The sequence below is a fragment of the Nicotiana sylvestris genome, chromosome 3, assembly GCF_000393655.2.
Source record: "Nicotiana sylvestris chromosome 3, ASM39365v2, whole genome shotgun sequence".
In the NCBI taxonomy this organism is placed as follows: Eukaryota; Viridiplantae; Streptophyta; class Magnoliopsida; order Solanales; family Solanaceae; genus Nicotiana; species Nicotiana sylvestris.
In genome coordinates this window covers 166618766-166638265 of record NC_091059.1, presented here as the reverse complement: position 1 = coordinate 166638265, position 19500 = coordinate 166618766, and the positions used below count along the sequence as shown (strand labels likewise).

The 19500-nt window shown below is 43.6% G+C and overlaps 2 protein-coding genes across 2 annotated transcripts; both read right to left on the bottom strand.

Annotated features, from left to right (window-relative positions):
* Positions 1-14751: 14751 nt before the first annotated feature.
* Positions 14752-15162, bottom strand: LOC138888312 (uncharacterized). The gene has a single exon (XM_070170159.1). It carries the CDS (start codon positions 15160-15162, stop codon positions 14752-14754), a length of 411 nt encoding a protein of 136 aa, XP_070026260.1.
* Positions 15163-17207: 2045 nt separating this feature from the next.
* LOC138888311 (uncharacterized) lies at positions 17208-18119 on the bottom strand. Its single transcript, XM_070170158.1, has 3 exons — positions 18029-18119; positions 17556-17773; positions 17208-17468 (listed from the first exon to the last, which is right to left on the bottom strand). The coding sequence occupies exons 1-3, from the start codon at positions 18117-18119 to the stop codon at positions 17208-17210; spliced, it is 570 nt and encodes a 189-aa protein (XP_070026259.1).
* Between the last annotated feature and the right edge of the window lie 1381 nt (positions 18120-19500).

Here is a 19500-nt window from a genome sequence, read left to right as displayed (position 1 = left end):
TCTCTTTTTTTCTCAATCATTTCCAAACGCATTGACATCTAGTGACAATTTCCTCATAAAAATTAAGTATAAAAACTTAATCGGGTACTGGTAGATGTAGTTAAATCATCAATTAAACATGGAGCTAGGGTTTGTTGACTAATACCGCGCTAAATTATGGTCATTCTTATGAGATACAGTTACATGTCTTAATCTCAATTAATTTTCTAATTTATTAGCTAAGGTGCAAGAAATAAATAACCTATACTATTACATCCAAACAAAACAAGTGTTACATGCCCGAATAAATATATAAATAAATAAGTGTGAATTACTTGGAAATTTTTACCTGGAATTTTTTTTTGCAATAACTTTCTACGGATCTTCATGCGGAAATCTAAAATTCCTAAATTGATGAATATTTTACCCCCGAAAAATAGTTTTCGAGGAAAATCCTCATGTAAAATTTGCGCCACTTTGCGTCAAAATATTACTTGGGGAATTATTTGAAAAAATTATCTGCAAATACTATTTTCATAGAATCTGCAAGTAAATGAACAATAATGAATTCCTTTATTAATTCATAGGAAATTCCCTAGGTAAAGTTATTTGCGGATAGTTACTAAAGAATTTATTAGGGATTTTCTTAATTGAAAAATTACTTGGGATTATTGGTCTACGAAATTATCTGGGATTTTCCTGGAGATATTCTTATCTGGGGAATTACTTCAAAATTTTGTTGTTGAAGATTTAGATACGATTTTGTTTTTAGAAATTTCCTTGGGGATTTTCATACTTGGGGATCTACCTGTGGGATTTTGTTATTGCAACTTTAGTTGGGAATTTTTCTTGAGAATTTACCTCGGTTTTTTTACTTGAAAAAGTACTTTGGGATGTTTGCTCTACGAATTCCTTTTTCAATTCAAATAGTTTACTATGCAATAATCTCACTCTAATAAGTTCATTAATAGAAAAGGTTTAAAGTAATAATTTTGACACAATTGTTAATAAAATCATCATATTTAGTTAATTTATTTTTTGATATAATGTCATGTCATATTTATCAATACTAGATGGATGATGTTATTATTAAAATATGTAAACCATAATTAACAGCTCTCCATAGAACACGTATAATATGACTCCTTTACAATACATGTGCAAAATGTGTTGTATACTTGTATCATATGACTTTTTCTTTATAATCTGCAAATAGTACATAAATGTGGCGCCCTTCCAACAACCAATAAAGTGCTCATTTACGACAACTTTTTCAGCTTGCTTCTTATTTTAGGGTGCAAAGTATATATGATGGCAACTTCCGAAAAATGTCAGGCCTTGAACAAATTGCTCCTTCTAGATGGGTCAAACCAATTGGGACCGGTGGCGGAGCTAGAATTTTCGTTAATGAGTATCAAAATATATAAAAGTAAACATACCAGGAAATTAAGGGGAGTTAATACATAATATATATACATATAATTTATTTTTTTATTTACCTACACAGTATATTTGACACCCCTTCCGATAAGGTGGCTCGCCACTGCTTGGGACGCCACACACTTACCACCAAAGGTTGCAACTATTAGTATCTAGCAGTTTAAATCTTTGTACATATTTGATTCTTAATGCACAATGTCACGATTTAGAATTCCTACCCTCGGAACCGTAATGACGCCTAATATTTCACTTGCAAGCCAATGTTAGAATATTTTCTAGCCATTATTAACAAATCAAATTAACTGATACCAATTTAACTGAATAACTAAAATAGAGCTGAGATAAAGTGAGAAAAATCAATAACAACCGCAATATCTAGATACAACCCTAGAATTGGTGTCACATGTGTACAAGCGACTAGAATAATACAAATAATGGTCTGAACAAAAGTAAAAGTGTTTGAAATGAAATAAACAGCTAGGATAAGGTAGAAGGGGACTTCAGGGCTGTGAACATCGAACAGCTGTACCTCAAGTCTTGGTTAGATGTCCGATCAGAGCAATCTATTGATTGCCACTGAGATCGACTCCAAAGTCTGCACAAGAAGTGTAGAGTGTAGTATGAGTACAACCGACCCCATGTACTCTGTAAGTGCCGAGCTTAACCTCGACGAAGTAGTGACAAGGCTCATGTACGCGGTATAAAAATAATAACAGGAAAGAAATGCAGGAAAAGTAAATCAGTTAACTAATGAAAATAAATTCAATCCTCGAAATCAGTAATACCAGAAACATTAGTTCTCATAAACTCGTATGAAAACACTGAAAGCTAACACAATGCAATAAGGAATACAAAACACACAATCTGGTGTGGCGCACAACACGATCCCACTGTACAAAGACAATTCTCCCTTATTTCACCAGTTGCGGCGTTCAACCGGATCCCACTGTATCAATATCAATATCATAATCCTCCCTTATTTCACTGCATCAATATCAATATCATAATCTTCAAATATTTAACCATATCAATATCATATATAAAATCCGTTGCGGCATGCAACCCGATCCCATGATATCAATATCAATTCTCCCTTATTCCACCTGTTACACCGTGCAACCCGATCCATAAACAGAATCAATAAATGAAATCAACTCAGCAACTCAAATCACTATAATCTCTACGATTACATAATATGAAAGCAAATTCATAACGGAACCTCGTACAAATCAATGAATGCTACAGACAATACAAAGCAACAAGACATTCAAATATATTTCAATTAAAATGTACAAATAAGACAATTAAGGCAAGTAACAATTAATCATGGAAGCATGGGAGAAATAATTTTTTTAATATGAGAGAAATAAGTGACAAGTAGCAAGTTAAGGCGTATGACACAATTAAAGCATGTAACAATTAAGACATGGAACAAAACAATTAATGAAATGCGGGAAAACATGAAAACATGTATTTTGACGGTGTGTATACACTCGTCACCTCGCATATACGCCGCTACACATATAATTCACATAGCACATTGCTCAAGGGTTCCTAATTCCTTCTAATCAAGGTTAGACCCAACACTTACCTCGCTCCGCAAGCAAATCAAAGCTCAACCGGGGCCTTTCCTCTAAAATCCACCTCAAACCAATTGAATATAACTAAAATCGACTCAATAACATCAAATAATGCTAGGTAAATCAATTACAATACATAACATTAAGATCATTATACTTTTTCCAAAAAAGGTCAACAAAAGTGAACCCCGAGACCGCTTGGTCAAAACCCGAGATTCGGACCAAAACACGATTACCCATTCACCCCGAGCCGGGTTATGTAGTTAGTTTCGAAATCCAACTTAGATTTGAGGTCTAAATCCCAAATTTACAAAAAATTCTAAGTCTACCTAAATCCTTAATTTCTACCGTGAAAATCCTAGATTTAATGTTAAAAACTTATGAAATGTAATGGGTAATTGAAAAGAAATACATTGAAATTGCTTACCAAATAATTTAGGAAGAAAATCTATTGGAAAAATCGCCTCTAGGGTGTTTAGGGTTGAGAGTTTTAAAGAAATGAGCTAAATCCCATTTTTCCTTCTTTTGTCCAGGCGCAGATATCGCAATTGCGACCTGGGGTTCGAAATTACGAAATCCGCAAATGCGAAAAAGTCCTCGCAAATGCGAAGAATTCACACCTCTGTTGCCATCGCAATTGCGATGGTTTTGTTCGCAAATGTGAACTTGGACATTTCGTAATTGCTACCATTTTGATCGCAAATGCAAACCAGTTCCCTCCCAGCCGTTCATCACAAATGCAAACTATTTGTTCGCAAATGCGAACTTGATACTATCGCAATTGCGACACAAAACTCGCAAATGTGATAACTATACATGTGCAAAAATCCAATAATCTCCTAACTCTATTACCCATTCCACCACACTTCTGAAACTCACCCGAGCCTCTCGGGCTCCAAACCAAACATGTACACAACCATAATAACATCATATAAACTCTCTCGCGCGATCAAAATAACAAAATAACGCTTAGAACTATGAATCGGATACAAAAACATATGAAATTTTTAAAGAAACTTAAAGGCTTTCAACTTTTCAACCGGACATCTTAATCACATCAAATCAACTCCGTTTTACCCCAAATTTTGTAGACAAGTCATAAATACGGAAATGAACCTATACCAAGTTCCGAAACCAAAATCCAAACCCGGTACCAACAAAGTCAACCTTAGGAATTCTTTAAACCTTTAAACTTCTAGTTTTCAACAATTACATTAGATCAAGCTAGGGACTTCCGAATTCCATTCTGGACATATGCTCAAGTCCCAAATCACGATATGGACCCACGAGAAGCGTCAAAATACTAATTCGGGTTCGTTTACACAAAATGTTGATCGTATCAACTCCAATGAGTTTTAAGGGAGGATTTCACATTTTCTTCAATTTTCTCATAAAAACTTTCTGGAAAGAGGACACGAACTACGCACACAAGTCGAGGAAGTCTAAACGGAGCTAATCGAGGTATCGGAACACAACAATGAAGGTTAAAACTAGAAATGACCTATCGGGTCATCACATTCTCCACCACTAAAATAAATGTTTTTCCTCGAACGGACCATAGAAAAGTACTTGGCCTGGTGAAAAGGTATGGATATCCACTCTACATGTCTGACTCAGACTCCCACGTGGATGCCTCATTCGGCTGACCTCTCCACTACACTCGAACTGAAGGATAACTCTTAGACCTCAACTGTCGTACCTGTCGTGCTAGAATATCCACCGGTTCCTCCGCATAAGTCAAATCCTTGTCAGATTGGACCATGCTGAAATCTAACATATGGGACACCGGATGGACTGCTGATAATCTAGGTGGAAATGCGAGTGTACGCGGTGAAATCAGAGGACTTGATTTCTCGCTATCAAGTCATTTCGGAAGAACGCCTCGAAACCTCGAGGATGGGAAGCCACGCCCGAGTTCCTTACCTCGAGGCTCGTCGAGGCCCGATTCAGAGAAGATGGAAATCGAAGTCTGAAAAAGAAGGGGAAGCTCCCAAGGCATGCGGCTAGGTCTGGCAAAGCCGACCTATCCAGGGCCTACGCCGAAACGTCGCACCTAACCGTTCCATGTCCATACTTAACAATTAATGCATGTTGTACTATAGCCGAGTTCCCCTCCTATATAAATGGAACTCATATTACCTTGTAAAAGGCTGATGTTGCTCCATTTCTCCACAAGATAAATAATATATCTCTCTCTCTCTCTCTCTTCTTTCTAACTTGCTCGTTCTCACTGGCCCGAGGCCACTTTAATATTTATCGCTTTCTTGCTTGTTCTTCATTTTATCACTTGGTATTGGCCGTAAAGAGCTTTATTTAATCATATCTTAACTGTTATCCCATTCCTGATCGCCCCTAATAGCTCGAGCTCGACCCGAACACCGGCCCCGAGGTCCCTCATCGACCGGTCCTACATCCGGGCAACAGGCTCCTCGGTTTGATTACTACCTCGTTTCAGCTTTTATTTCATCGTTAAACTTCACATTCCTAGTATCAATTGCCCTAAACAACTAGCTCGGGAATAGATCACATATTTTTAGAATCCCATTTACAAATTTAATTGTTGTTACCATTTTCACGGTAAACAACTTGGCGCCCGCCGTGGGGCTAAAAATAATAGTAATTATTTTCTTGTTGGTTTCATTGCACAAACGCACGCTATCTTTCACACTTTTGCTTGTCCAAAGATCTCTTGATTTCAGGTCAAAATGTTTGGCTCGGTAAACAGAATCGAGTATGACTACCCCAAAAATCACGGCGGAAATGGTGTGATTGTTCCAGTGGTTAGCGCGACACCACAGAACCCCAATAAAGCATCTGGGCTGATTCCAGCGGACGCAGGTTCGCAAGATGCGCTGCAGGTTGACGAAGCCTCGCAAACCGATAGAAGCATACATCATATCGACCAATAGGAAGCCCAACAAACCCCGGCTTGGGAAACACAGGAAGTTAGTCTTCACGATATTTTTGAAATGTTGTAGGCACAGTAGTTGGGTATCGCTCAGTTGCAGACAATCCGAAGACTCCCAGTACAGTATCACTAGAAACAACTCCCCGTGCTGATCAAGTACCCGAGAGATCATGCAACAACGGATTGATAACAGACCCTGCCGTAGCGAAGATGCTTGGGGATCTCTCCAAGGGGATCCAGTCAGGTTCATGGAAGTTCATGCAATAGTTGTCCCTCGAGGAAGCGGTCCCGAAACCCGTTTCACAGAAATTTGGACCGCCAGAACTCCCTAAGTAAGACAGGACCTCGGATCCCGACGAGCGCACCACCGCTTACATGTGCGCGGGAAAAGGCAGCGACCTTCAGGATGATGAGTTCGAGCCCGTCTCGTTGAAGAAGTTCGGGGAAACACTCTCGAAAGGAACTATGATGTGGCGCCTCAGCCTAGTGCTTAACCTCATAAGCTCGCTTACAATACCAGCAGATTCCTCCGTAGAAGCACACATTGATGCCAACGAAGCAGCAATGGAAGAGCCCGACACATCTGAGGCTAAAAAAAGAGGGAATGAAATGCCACAGGAAGTCGTGCCTCATTACCTGATAAAGCAAATGAGATCGCCCCCAATTTTGGGTGACTGGGTAACACAGGCCTTCGCCCAAAGCCTAAACGAACCATGCCCGACGACTCTAGAACATTTCAAATGAAGCTTGATCAGACACCCAGCCGAGATCTGGTCGGATGCTAGTACCTGGAACCAGCCACGAATCAGGGCCGTGGACGACCATTCGAGAGCCTCATCGGGCTTGGTATACCCAAGCAGGATCCCGACAAAGAAACTAATGCTAAACAGATAAAGGTACCATCTATGCGCCGCGGATAGGAGGAACGACACAAGATGCAACGTACCTCGCAACGATCAGGAAATGGCTCGAGGGCAACATTCTCGAGGAATCTTCAGCAGAACCAGATTCGATGAGGCATGGCCGGCAAGGGCACCCTGCCCAGTAGAATATGATTTTAGCATTGCTATACCAAACATCGTGATCACCATAAGAAAAACCAAGGACGCCGAATGATTCATACCTATTCGACCAAGACCCCTCCAAAGGAACCGCAACTTGGCGTGGGAACCGCAGGGCACACACGGCCACAGGGTCAAAAATGGCCACCATCTCAGGAGGACAACAACCATGCTACTCAATAAAAATCGCCATCGAGTATCGTTGAGCGATCAGGCTCGAATCCAGCACCAATGGAGGAAGGCAACCAGGAAAAATGAAGAAAACAAGCCGCGATGTATTACCACGACAGTGGAGGAGTGACGACACCCTCCAAGGACTCATAAAATGAAGAGTAAAAATGTTTGTCGCCAGGGAAAATAGGTCCAGGGATATATTCCAGAGGACACCCTTACATCCAGAGAAAAGGACACCGAGACTTCGCCTCAGCCTCACACTGACGTATTGATAATCCTCTCCCTCATTTGATCTATTTCAAATTAAATATGTGTTCATGAATTCAGGTGGTTTGATCAAGCATACCAACGATGTCAGACCAAAGTCAATGGGGCGGTTTGGACTAATGAACCAAATCACTCCCATACCTCGAATCTTTGACAGATTCCAAACGATGATCACCACAACAAGCAGGAAAACCACTCTCTCGATACAGCCCATCTAAGCTCGAGTTGGGACGCCGAGCTCTGTACCATCAAAGAAGGTACAATGTACGGACGTCTTACTCAAATGGCCATGGGCATGCCACCCGGAGACAGTGTTGGCCCCATTTTGCCAAAAGAATGAAATCCCACGCAAAGGGCAGAATTAAAATGGTCGATAGGGAGCAATATGCGACAAGGAGAAGTTCCTCGCTATATGGCGCATCGCCGACATCAATGCCTCAACCCTCGGAAGGATCAAATGGTAAGCAAACCACATCTTCGGCCGAGCCTGATTAATCACAGTAGATGGCTGTATTAGGGCTCATGCCTCGAAAGAGCAGGAACATACCAAATCTAGGAGCGTCGCTTACGCATCCCGCGGTAAGGAAGAACGACTTCACTCCTTTGTTATTTTTTCACTAACCTATATGCAGACAACCGGCTGGGACATTCAGAAATTCTAACTCCACTCGGGAATACCAAGGCTTTAACAGGGCCCGCCACGCTCTTTTCCCTATAATAAGACTTCCGCCCCAAAGAGGGTCTCACCAGCAAGATTATTAGTGGAGCAACGTACCCCCAGAGGAGGATCCAATGAGATCACATGCCTTCTTCTATAGTCAAACAACGAGCGATGATCTTCTTTTGAGGGCCCATCCCCTCATAAGGAACGGGGTATGATAGACTGAGTTTCAATAGGAAATCATGTATCAGACCGAATGGTCTGAGGAGTCGTGCCCGTGCGGGCCGAGCTCATAACAATGAAACAATATGTGTTCATGCCAATCAATAAAAGGGTATCTTTTAGCATCTCATTCTCCAAACAAGGAAATCGCAGTGCACTCTCAGCAGGAACCCTTCCACTGAATGCATCACGAAATACTCGGGGACTTAGCATCAACAATTCGACACTTGCACGACCCAGGGTCGGAACTCCAGGCTCATAAAACTCCCGCAAGGTAACTTCGAGCTCAAAAATAACGGCCTTCAAGCCTAAGCAACCTCGATGACTCGGATATTGTCGCCACTCGCCATGCACGGGAAAACCTAAAACTATAAGACCCCGAGCAGGCAGACTCGGTGTAAACAGATCTATTCTACAAAGCAACACAAACTATAAGACCTCAACATGCATGATAAAACTGTAAGACCTCAACAAGCATAGTAAAACTATAAGACCTCAACAGGCATGAAAATCTCAAAGTTTAGGCTATATGTCGCATCTATAAGAATCCCGAAAGGGCATACCCTCGCTATAGGCGCCTAAACTATAACTCGGGATAAAAAAATAGCTCTGGCTAAACACATATGACTACGGTAAAAAATACAACCAATTTAACATGGCTCAAGGATGCCCGATCGTCGCTAAATAAAATTGCAGGCCACTACTTCGAATATACTTTGGAAAGAACCGGTTAAAATAGGATTCCCTCAGCAGGCAAAAACGAGCTTCGACTATGTTAGCTCCCAATCATAAGGCTTCGACCTACTCAGCCTACGAGCTATGAACTTTCCGAGGTGCTCAAACATCGCCGATAACGACTTGAAATCGAGGTTCTTCCGTAACCGACGATGGGTCAGGCAAATTATTTCAAAAGACCGTAACGAGTGGAAAACAAAGCCTACAAAAGCCACATGAAAAATAGCGTAAGAGCCATTATCACCAGCCAAATGAGTCTCCGGGCCGCACACTAAAAGTTCTCTACGACCAAACAACGTAAGAACCATTGTCTCCAGCTTGAAAATTGACAACTTGAGGATTAAAATGAGCTTGAATCGTAACCCAATTTGGAGATCGAATCCAAAATAGTTAACTATACAAGCCTCCGAGCCACATATTAAAAGGTCTCAATGATGAAAATAGCATAAGAGGCATTATCACTAGTCTTAAAATCGAAAGAACTTAAGGGTTAATTAAAGCTCAAATCGCAACGCGACTCGGAGACTGGACCTAAAATAGTTGAAACAACAAATGCCCGAGGGGGAGAAATAAAGGCCACCATTGTCTGCCCATGCAGGCAGGAAAGAACTTAAGGGTCAATTAAAGCTCGAATCATAATGCGACTCGGAGAGTGGACCCAAAATAGTTGAAATAGCAAATGCTCAAGAGCAAGAAATAAGAACAATCACCATCCGTCCGCATGGGCATAGAAAACTGAAGGTCAGGCAAGCTCGAGTCAAGGCATGACTCAGAGACTGAGCCTGAACAGCTGGGCAAAGCACAGAGGCCCCAACGCCTACTCACGTCAAAAATTGCACTTAAAAGCCTCCAAGCCTGCCTGATTAGTTTCGGACCTATGGAGCTCCCGCCAAACATGGAAGCCAGCCTGCCTGATCAAAAGCGACACAGAAAGAGATGCAGAATAAATAAAGCTTCAAGTTTCCTCTTATCTTACATATGCAAAAAAGGCGCACTCTCTACCGACAAACGTGCTCTACAAGTATCGAGTATAAAGTGGAAAAATAGCAGAATCTACACTCCGCTCCAAAGGGCTACAACCTATCAGATTCACTCTCTGCGACGTCAGTAAGAAGTGACCGAGTGTCACACTCGTCCTCCCTTGCTCGAGCCAATTCCTCCGAGAGAACGAAGCCCCTAGCGCCGATATCTTCGAGTACCTCTTTTCGGGACCTGCAACGAACGTATTCCTCGATCCTCTTTTCCCGGTCGAGGGCTCACTTCAGCTTGGCTTGGGCATCAGCAGCGTCCTTTATACGAATCGCCATCTCCTAATCAGCCTTGGTTCGACTTAATGCCACTTCAGCCCGGGAACCGATTATCTCAGCCTTAATCTTCGAGAAATCAGACTTGAGTTTCCCTATCACGTCCGCATGAACTATAGCATTGTCACGGGCCAAGCGGAGTTGGGCTGCGAAGGGAGAGACCTTGGCCAAAGCGCATGTCTCCTTTGGAGCTTGAGTTCGCGCCTGAGCCCTAAGCTCACCACAAGCATTTCTGACGCAGTCGATGTCGCCCTTGAGGTACTATAAGGCCTCAGTATTTTTTTGCAGCTAATATAACAAAAAGAAGGTTAACCTTAAGATCCGAAAGGAGCGAAGCGCATGCTACAAAAGGTTACCTGCTCCATCAGATAGCTCTTGTAATTTAAGCTCCGATGTGCCTCATATTGTCAATGCAACAACTCAACCTCATTCTCTTTGCTAAGGAGCCTAAGGGACTCGCTCTCGTCCAGAACTTTCTGAAGCCTGGCTCTTTGATGAAGCAGCTCAGACCTAAGCCTATCACAGGCCTGCAAAAGGAAAACTCGATGAAGATAGGAGGACGCGCAATACAGAAAAACTGCGCCTGAACTCACCACAAAGTGAACCCGGTGGACTTCCTCGAAGTCAGAGAACACTCTTGCTGATACTGCCTCTTCGGCCCCAGGAGAACAAACCTCAGGCGAAGCATATTCACTTGGAGGAACTGCCATCCGGGAATCAAATACCCCAAGAACAGCAGGCTCGGACGATGCCCTCTCCTCAAAGACACGGGCCCGTTCAGTACCACTAAAAGCTCCATCACACTGCGGATGCCAATCCCATTTATTGCCATCGTCCCTCGGCTCGGAGGCCGATGCCTCCTTCATCCCATTGGAAGGGCACCGCTTCATCCCAAAGAACCGCCCGATACCTACAAACGGCAAAGCCAGTACAAAAGAAAAGGGGGAAATGTTACCTCAAATATAAGAAGGCTAAGAAAAAGGAAGCGTGCATGCATACCTTGGTATTTTGCTCCCCATCTGATGCAGAATACAACTCGCCACCTACACTCATCGCAGGTCAAATGGGTTACCAGCCTCTGGACCCAGCCGGGCAAGTCAAGAACTTCGCCCGGCATCCATGAAGTTGTTGCAAAAGGCGAAAAAGCATGATTACTCAACTGATTTTTGCCATAAGCAAAATCTGAAAAAGCGCCAAACGCTCCGCTCACGTGCATAATTCCATCCCTCGGGAAATGGAAAAAGCTCCCCAGGATTAAGGTCGGTTGTCTGGACCCGGATGAACCAACTGGCCCACTCTCGATCCCCATCTTCTTCGTCATCGACAACAAAGGGCGTGGACGGACGAAACCTCAGGGTTAGCAGGCCTTGGTGATGAAAAGGCCGGTATAGCCTGACAAGGTGGCTAAGCATGAATTCAAGTCCAGTCCTCTACGCAAAGAACCTCATCATTAGCACCACTCGCCAAAGTGACGGATGTGTTTGCGCCAATGTAACCCGATACTTCAAGCAAAAATCAAGCATGACCCTATTAAGGGGGACAAATGTGAAAGGATATAGGTATACGCTAAAGAATCCATTAGCGGAGTCCGTAATACTCTCATCCGAGGAAAGCACCTACAGCGTAATCTCCTCGATCCATCTGTAGTATCTCCTTGCCATCTCTAGATGTTCCTCTCTTATCAAAGACACAGTCTTCAGAGCGAACTCCTGCGGATCCTGAGCGCTGGGAGCAGCACTCCCTATTCCTTGTCGGGCCGGCCCCGAAGTAGTTTCCATGACTATAGTAAAATTGACAGACCAGAGCAAGGACGTATGCCAACGCCTTTTGCGCCTGAAGAAATGAAGAACCCTATGCCAAAGCGGAAGGGCAGCTATCTAAAATAGTAAGGTCTTTCGAAGAAGCCGAAGCCGCCCGACATGTATGCGAGAAACAACAACGACTCGCCTACCCGGAGAGAGCCCCGGGAAGCCAACAACCTCGATACAAATCGATAGGGTGATACCCAATCCCAAAGGCATCCCTCGATGAGAAGCCAGGACTCAAGGAGTCGGCCGTATTATCTCTAGTTTTGAGGCAGCATCCGACCCCGAGGACCTCTGCCAAAAAAGAAGTCGGGCTTCAGGAAGCTTTCAATGCCATCACTCGACTCAAGGTTGTACCCGGTCTCATGATCTCCTTTTCTAAAAAATAAGCATGCAAAGCTCCGATCATGAAGGCTCCATGAAGGCTCGAGGAAGTGCCTGAGTACAGGCAACTCCTCAACAGAAGTCTATCCCATACGCCTTAAAAAGCTATCTACATCAAGATCAAAAGGGACTCCTAGGTACCTAAAGCTGACCTTAATTCAGGATAACATTCTCGAAAGCTCCGAAACTCGGCGTATTATCTCCATACAACTCGGAGGGCCGAACAACCCGAACCTATCAGATCTATTCATGCTTAGTCCGAGGTACGACGAGGGGCTCGGAAAGAAGCCACATCGATCGGCAGAGGATCAAAAAGAACGCTCGCACCCGAGTTAGATATCAGCGGTCAACAATAAAGGACGAAATTCAAAAGGCCTCGAAGGGCACGAGAGTACGCAATTACAAGGCAAAAATCAAAAATAGAAGTCAATGGGTTATATTGATATTCATAAAGATCCATGTACAATAGCCCTCGAGGGGTCATTACATACAATTACAGAAGCCTACAAAGGATCTCTACGCATAAAGGAAGAAACAAAGGGATGCACACGCGAAGTAAAAAACTGAAGACCGGTCCACCTTCAAAGGTCCGCCTCCTACAACAGGTGCCTCCGGACATACATCCTTGGAAGTTTCATCCTAGTCTTCCACACTGATATCCCCAAGGGATAAGGCGAGTAGTAGGGAGGGATTAAAAAATGCCATAGCTCTCCGAAGCTCGAGGACCCTTGCTGGCCAAGAGAATCTCGGAGAAACAGCGGACCGAACAAACCTCGGTCCTGCTTGCACAACTACTTAGAATACACTTCTTAGAACGTCTAGCCATGCAAGCCCCCAGCTCGAGGCAGAGCACCACGTCGAGCTGGGTTATGAAGGTGAGTAGCAGTGTATAATCCGAGCCCCCTTTTGAGCAGTGGTATGTAATCCGAAGAGCTTTCTGCGAACAAGGAAAGTTGGGCCTCAGATGTCATCATCTCGAGCCAACATCAACAGCCACGGAAAACATGTCAATGACCACAGTAGCAACGGGGCAGCATGATCATGCTCGACAAAGGGAAGCCCCGGAAAAAGGCCACAATACAATCTAAGGGAGCTCCGCCAAACAGTCTTGAGGCTATGAGCCCCTATCATGATCTTCAAGGAAAGAGGAAGATGGTAAGAAGAGATGGGAAAATGAGCTAACGAAAGCACTGGATAGGAAAAACAACGCCAAGGCACCCCATTTATAGGGGGTAACACACAGTCATTGAGGCTTTGGAAGATTGACCAGCGGATGCAGTTACTATATTCTTGAAAGACCGAATTGTTAGCGGTACAGTCACCTTGAATAGCGGGAATCGACAGTGCATTGAATGAAGTCAAAATGCACATGTCCATGAGACACCTTGGTCGCCACTAAAGCTCACGCCATGAGTCGCATCATTGGTATGACGTCGCTGTAAGATGCTCGAGGAGTCAAATGTTAGAATCATTTCCCATCGCTTCGTTCTAGGAAATACAGAGACTATCTGTACGCGGCAAAATCAGAAAACTTGATTTCTTGCTATTAAGTCATTTCGGAAGAATGCCTCGAGACCCCGAGGACGGGAAGCCATGACCAAGTTCCCTGACTCGAAGCTCATCGAGGCCCGATTAAGAGAAATGGAAATCGAAGCCAGAACAAGAAGGGGAAGCTCCCAAGGCATGCGGCTAGGACTAGCAAAGCCGGCCTATCCAGGGCCTACACCTAAACATCGTATCTAGCCGTCCCATCTCCATACTTAACAATTAATGCATGTTGTACTATAGTTGAGTTCCCCTCCTATATAAAGGGAACTCGCATTACCTTGTAAAAGGCTGATGTTGCTCCATTTCTCCACAAGATCAATAATTTCTCTCCCTCTCTTCTTTCTAACTTGCTCGTTCTCACTGGCCCGAGGCCACTTTAATATTTATCACTTTCTTACTTGTTCTTCATTTTATCACTTGGTAATGGCCATAAAGAGCTTTATTTAATCATATCTTAACTGTTATCCCATTGCCGATCACCCCCGATAGCTCGAGCTCGACCCGAACACCGACCCCGAGGTCCCGCATCGACCATTCCTACATCCAGGCAATAGGCCCCTCGGTTTGATTACTACCTCATTTCAACTTGAATTTCATTGTTAAACTTCACATTCCTAGTATCAATTGCCCTAAACAACTAGATCGAGAATAGATCACGTATTTTTAGAATCCCATTTACAAATTTAATTGTTGTTACCATTTTCACGGTAAACAGCGAGTCTGTAAGCCACCTCACCCACTTTCTCGAGAATCTCAAAAGGTTCGATATACATAGGGCTCAACTTGCCCTTATTTTCGAACCTCATCACACCCGTCATAGGTGAAACCCGGAGCAATACCCACTCTCCAACTATGAATGCAATAGCACAAACTCTGTGATTGACGTAACTCTTCTGTCTAGACTGAACTGTGCTTAGTCGATCCTGAATAATCTTGACCTTATCCAAAGCATCTTGTACCAAATCTGTACCTAACAACCAAGCCTCCCCCGCCTCAAACCATCCTACTGGCAAACGACACCGCCTCCCGTATAATTCCTTATAGGGATGCATCTGAATTCTCGGCTGGTAGCTGTTGTTGTAAGTAAACTCCATACGTGGCAAGAACTGATCCCAAGAACCCCCGAAATCCATAACACAAGTGTGAAGCATATCCTCCAATATCTGAATATTGTGCTCGGACTATCCATCCGTCTAGAGATGAAATGTTGTACTCAACTCAACCTGTGTTCCTAAGTCACATTGTATGACCCTCTAGAAGTGTAGGGTGAAGTGCATACCTCGATCATAAATGATAGACACATGCACACCATGAAGACGGACAATCTCGCGGATGTAGATCTCAGCTAATCACTCTGAAGATTTGGTAACTGGCACTGGAATGAAATGTGCTGACTTGGTCAACCTATCCATAAAGACCCATACTACATCGAACTTCTTCTGAGTCCATGGGATTCCAACAACAAAATCCACAGTGACACGCTCCCACTTCCACTCCGGAATATCTAGCCTTTGAAGTAAACCACCAGACCTCCGATGCTCGTACTTAACTTGCTGATAGTATAGACACTGAGCTACATATGCAACTATGTCCTTCTTCATCCTCCTCCAACAGTAATGCTGCCGCAAGTCCTGATACATATTGGCGGTATCCGGATGAATAGAATACCAGGAACTGTGGACCTCCTCAAGAATCAACTCACGAAGTCCATCCACATTGGGCATATAAATACGACACTGCATCCTCAAAACCCCATCATTTCCAACATTAACATGCTTGGCACCACCATGCCACACCATGCCACACCATGTCCTTAAGGATATGCGAAGGGGGATCATTATATTAACGCTCTCTGATACTCTCATACAAGGAAGAACGAGAGACTATGCAAGCTAGAACACGACTGGGCTCCGAAACATCTAACCTCACAAACTGATTGTCCAAAGCCTGAACATCTGATGCAAGCAGACTCTCACCAACTGGAATATACGCAAGGCTACTCATACTCACAGCCTTTCTACTCAAGACATCGGCAACCACATTGGCCTTTTCGGGATGATACAAAATTGTGATATCATAGTCTTTCAACAGCTCCAAGCATCTCCTCTGCCTCAAATTGGGATCCTTTTGTTTGAAAAAATATTGTAGACTCCGATGATCCATGAATACCTCGCATGACACACTGTAAAGATAGTGCCTCCAAATCTTCAGCGCATGAACAATGGTTGCCAACTCTAAATTATGAATAGGGTATTTCTTCTCATGAACCTTAAATTGTCGCGATGCATATGCAATCACCCTGCCATCATTCATCATTACTATATCGAGCCCAATAAGAGATGCACCACGATACACCGTGTAAGATCCTAAACCTATGGGCAACACCAACACTGGCTCCATAGTCAAAGTAGTCTTGAGCTTCTGAAAGTTCAACTTGCACTCATCCGACCATCTAAATGGAGCACCCTTCTAGGTCAATCTAGTCAATGGGGATACTATGGATGAAAACCCCTCTAAGAACCAGCGATAATAACCTATAAAACCTAGGAAACACTAGATCTCTGTAGCTAAAGTAGGTGTAGGCTAGTTCTGAACTGCCTCAATCTTCTTATGATCCACCTTTATGCCCTATACCGATACAATATGCCCTAAAAAGCGACTGACTCTAGCCAAAACTCACACTTTGAAAACTTGGCATATAACTAGCGATCACTTAAAGTCTTAAGTACAATTCGAAGATGCTGCTCATGCTCCTCTTAACTGCGGGAGTAGATCAAGATATCATCAATGAATATAATCACAAAAGAATCCAAATATGGCTTGAACACCTGGTTCATCAAATCCGTGAATGGTGCTGGGGCATTTGTCAACAGAAATGACATCATTAGAAACTCATGATGCCCATACCGAGTCCGAAAAGTCATCGTAGGGACATCAAATGCTCTAATCTTCAACTGATGGCACCCTGAAGCTGGTCAAATAAGTCATCAATATTTGGCAACAGATACTTGTTCTTGATAGTGACTTTGTTCAACTGCCGATAATCTATACACATCTTCATCGATCCATCTTTCTTATTCACTAAGAACACGGGTGCACCCCAGGACGAGACACTAGGTCTACTGAAGCACTTATCAAGCTAATCTTGCAACTGCTCCTTCAATTCCTTCAACTTTGGTAGGGCCATACAGTATGGTGGAATAAAAATCGGCTGAGTGCCCAGAGCCAAATCAATATAGAAGTAAATATCTCTATTGGGTGGCAACGCCGACAGATATACAGGAAACACCTTTGGAAGCTCATGAACAACTAGTACTGAATCCATGGAAGGAACCTCCGCACTTGAATTGCAAATATAAGCCGAATAAGCTAGACATCCCTTCTCGACCATACGTTGAGCCTTCACATAGGAGATAACCCTGCTGGTAGAATGGCCAGGAGTCCTCTTCTACTATAATCGAGGAAACCCCGACATGAATAAGGTTACTGTCTTGGCGTGACAATCTGATATAGCATGATAAGGTAACAACCAATCCATACCTAATATAACATCAAAATCTACCATATCAAGAAGTAGGAGATCTATGCTAGTCTCAAGACTCCCAATAGTAACCACACACGAGCGATAGACACAATCTACAATTATAGAATCTCCCACAGGCATGGTCACATACACAGGAGCACCAAAAGAATCACGAGGCAAAACTAGATATGAAGCAAAATAGGATGACATGTAGGAATAAGTAGACCCCGGATCAAATAGAACTGAAGTATCTCAATGGAAAACTGGAACAATACCTATGATAACAGCGTTAGATGTCTCAACCTTAGGCCTAGCTGGGAAAGCATAAAATCGTGTCTGGGCCCCACCACTCTAAACTACGTCTCTGGGACGGACTCTATTTGATTGGGCTCCACCTCTAACAGCCTGACCTACATCTCTAGCGGCCTGACTCTCACCTTTGGCTGCTTGACCCCTGCCCCTAGCTGGATGAATGGGAGGTGAAGCAACCGGTTCTAGAACCATGGCACGAGAACTCTGCTGTGGCATGTCGCCAAATAATCTCGGATAGAACCTTATGATGTGACCAATACAACTACACTCAAAACACCCATCCTGCTGCTGTGGTTGTTAAAGCTAAAGCTGACCCAAATGGGTCGGATAACCACGGTGATAGCTCTGAATTGGAGGCACACTTATAGGAGCTGATAGTGCACTGTAGGCTGACTACCTAAAATGAGGTATATAAGGACCACAACTCCTAGAAACACTATGAGATGCCTGAAGCGCTGACTGAAATAGCCTAGGAGGATGGCCACTACCAAAAGTAACCCTGCCTCCAGATGAGGAATCACTATCAGACGCCTGCCCATATCCTGCGCTAAACCATCTCGATCCGTCTAACTATGTCTAAAGATGTCTGGAAGGAAATATCACTCTCGGTCTCCTTGTCCATCTGTAGCCTCATAGTATAAGTGAGTCCATCAATAAATCTCCTCACTCTTTCCCTCTTAGTAGGGAGAAAGATAATGGCATGACGATCTAGGTCTACAAAACGAGTCTCATACTGGGTAATAGTCATACTACCCTACTGAAGATGCTCAAACTGCCTGTGGTACTTTCTTAGAGTGACATGAATGAAATTTTCTAGAAATAGCTGTAAAAACAGATCCCAAGTAAGTACAGGTGACCCAACTGGTCTAGTCAACATATAATCTCTCCACCACCTCTTGGCGGAACCGGTCATATGAAACACAGCAAAATCGACCCCATTAGTCTCAACTATACCCATGTTCCGCAACACCTTATGGCAGCAGTCTAGGTAATCATGTGGGTCCTTAGAAGATGCATCGCTGAAGTGAATTGGAAAGAGCTTGGTAAACTTCTCCAACCTCAACAAAGCCTCAAAAGATATAGCGGGCCTATCACCAGCCTGTGTCGCAACAACCGGCTGAACCACCCTAACTGGCAGGGCTGCTGGAGTCTGATACTAGGGAGCCATTTGCTTTGGGGTGTGAGTAGTGGGAGTCTGTGCTCCTTTCCTAGCCCGAAAGACGGCTTGTGCCACTAGGAATGTATCGATCTGGGCCACACTCTCCATAAGTGGCATCAAACGGACCAGAACGTCCTGAAGCACTAGAGTGGCTATGAACCCCTCTGGGACCTGAGCTGGTCCAATATGTATAATCTGAGCTGGAACCTCCCCCTTAAAATACACCCGAGGCTCCACAACGGGTTCTACTACTCGAGCTCTACCTCTACCTAGGCCTCTGGTGCGACCTCGACCTCAACCTCTGCCACTAAGGGCTCTGGCTCCTATCTAGCTACCGATGAAGTACGTGTTCTTATCATCTATGAGAGAACAAGAATAGAAGGTTTCAATTAACAATGCTAGAATAAAATTGCACGATAGAGAAGAAAAGGAATGAAA

Coding starts and splice junctions, on each gene's coding strand:
- LOC138888311 (XM_070170158.1), bottom strand. CDS start 18,119: ATGCCACAGCAGAGTTCTCGTGCCATGGTTCTAGAACCGGTTGCTTCA. Junction 17,774..18,028: donor CAGGGGTCAAGCAGCCAAAG/GTGAGAGTCAGG, acceptor CTTCATATCTAG/TTTTGCCTCGTGATTCTTTT. Junction 17,469..17,555: donor CAGATTGTCACGCCAAGACA/GTAACCTTATTC, acceptor TCCTATGTGAAG/GCTCAACGTATGGTCGAGAA.
- LOC138888312 (XM_070170159.1), bottom strand. CDS start 15,162: ATGGAGTTTACTTACAACAACAGCTACCAGCCGAGAATTCAGATGCAT.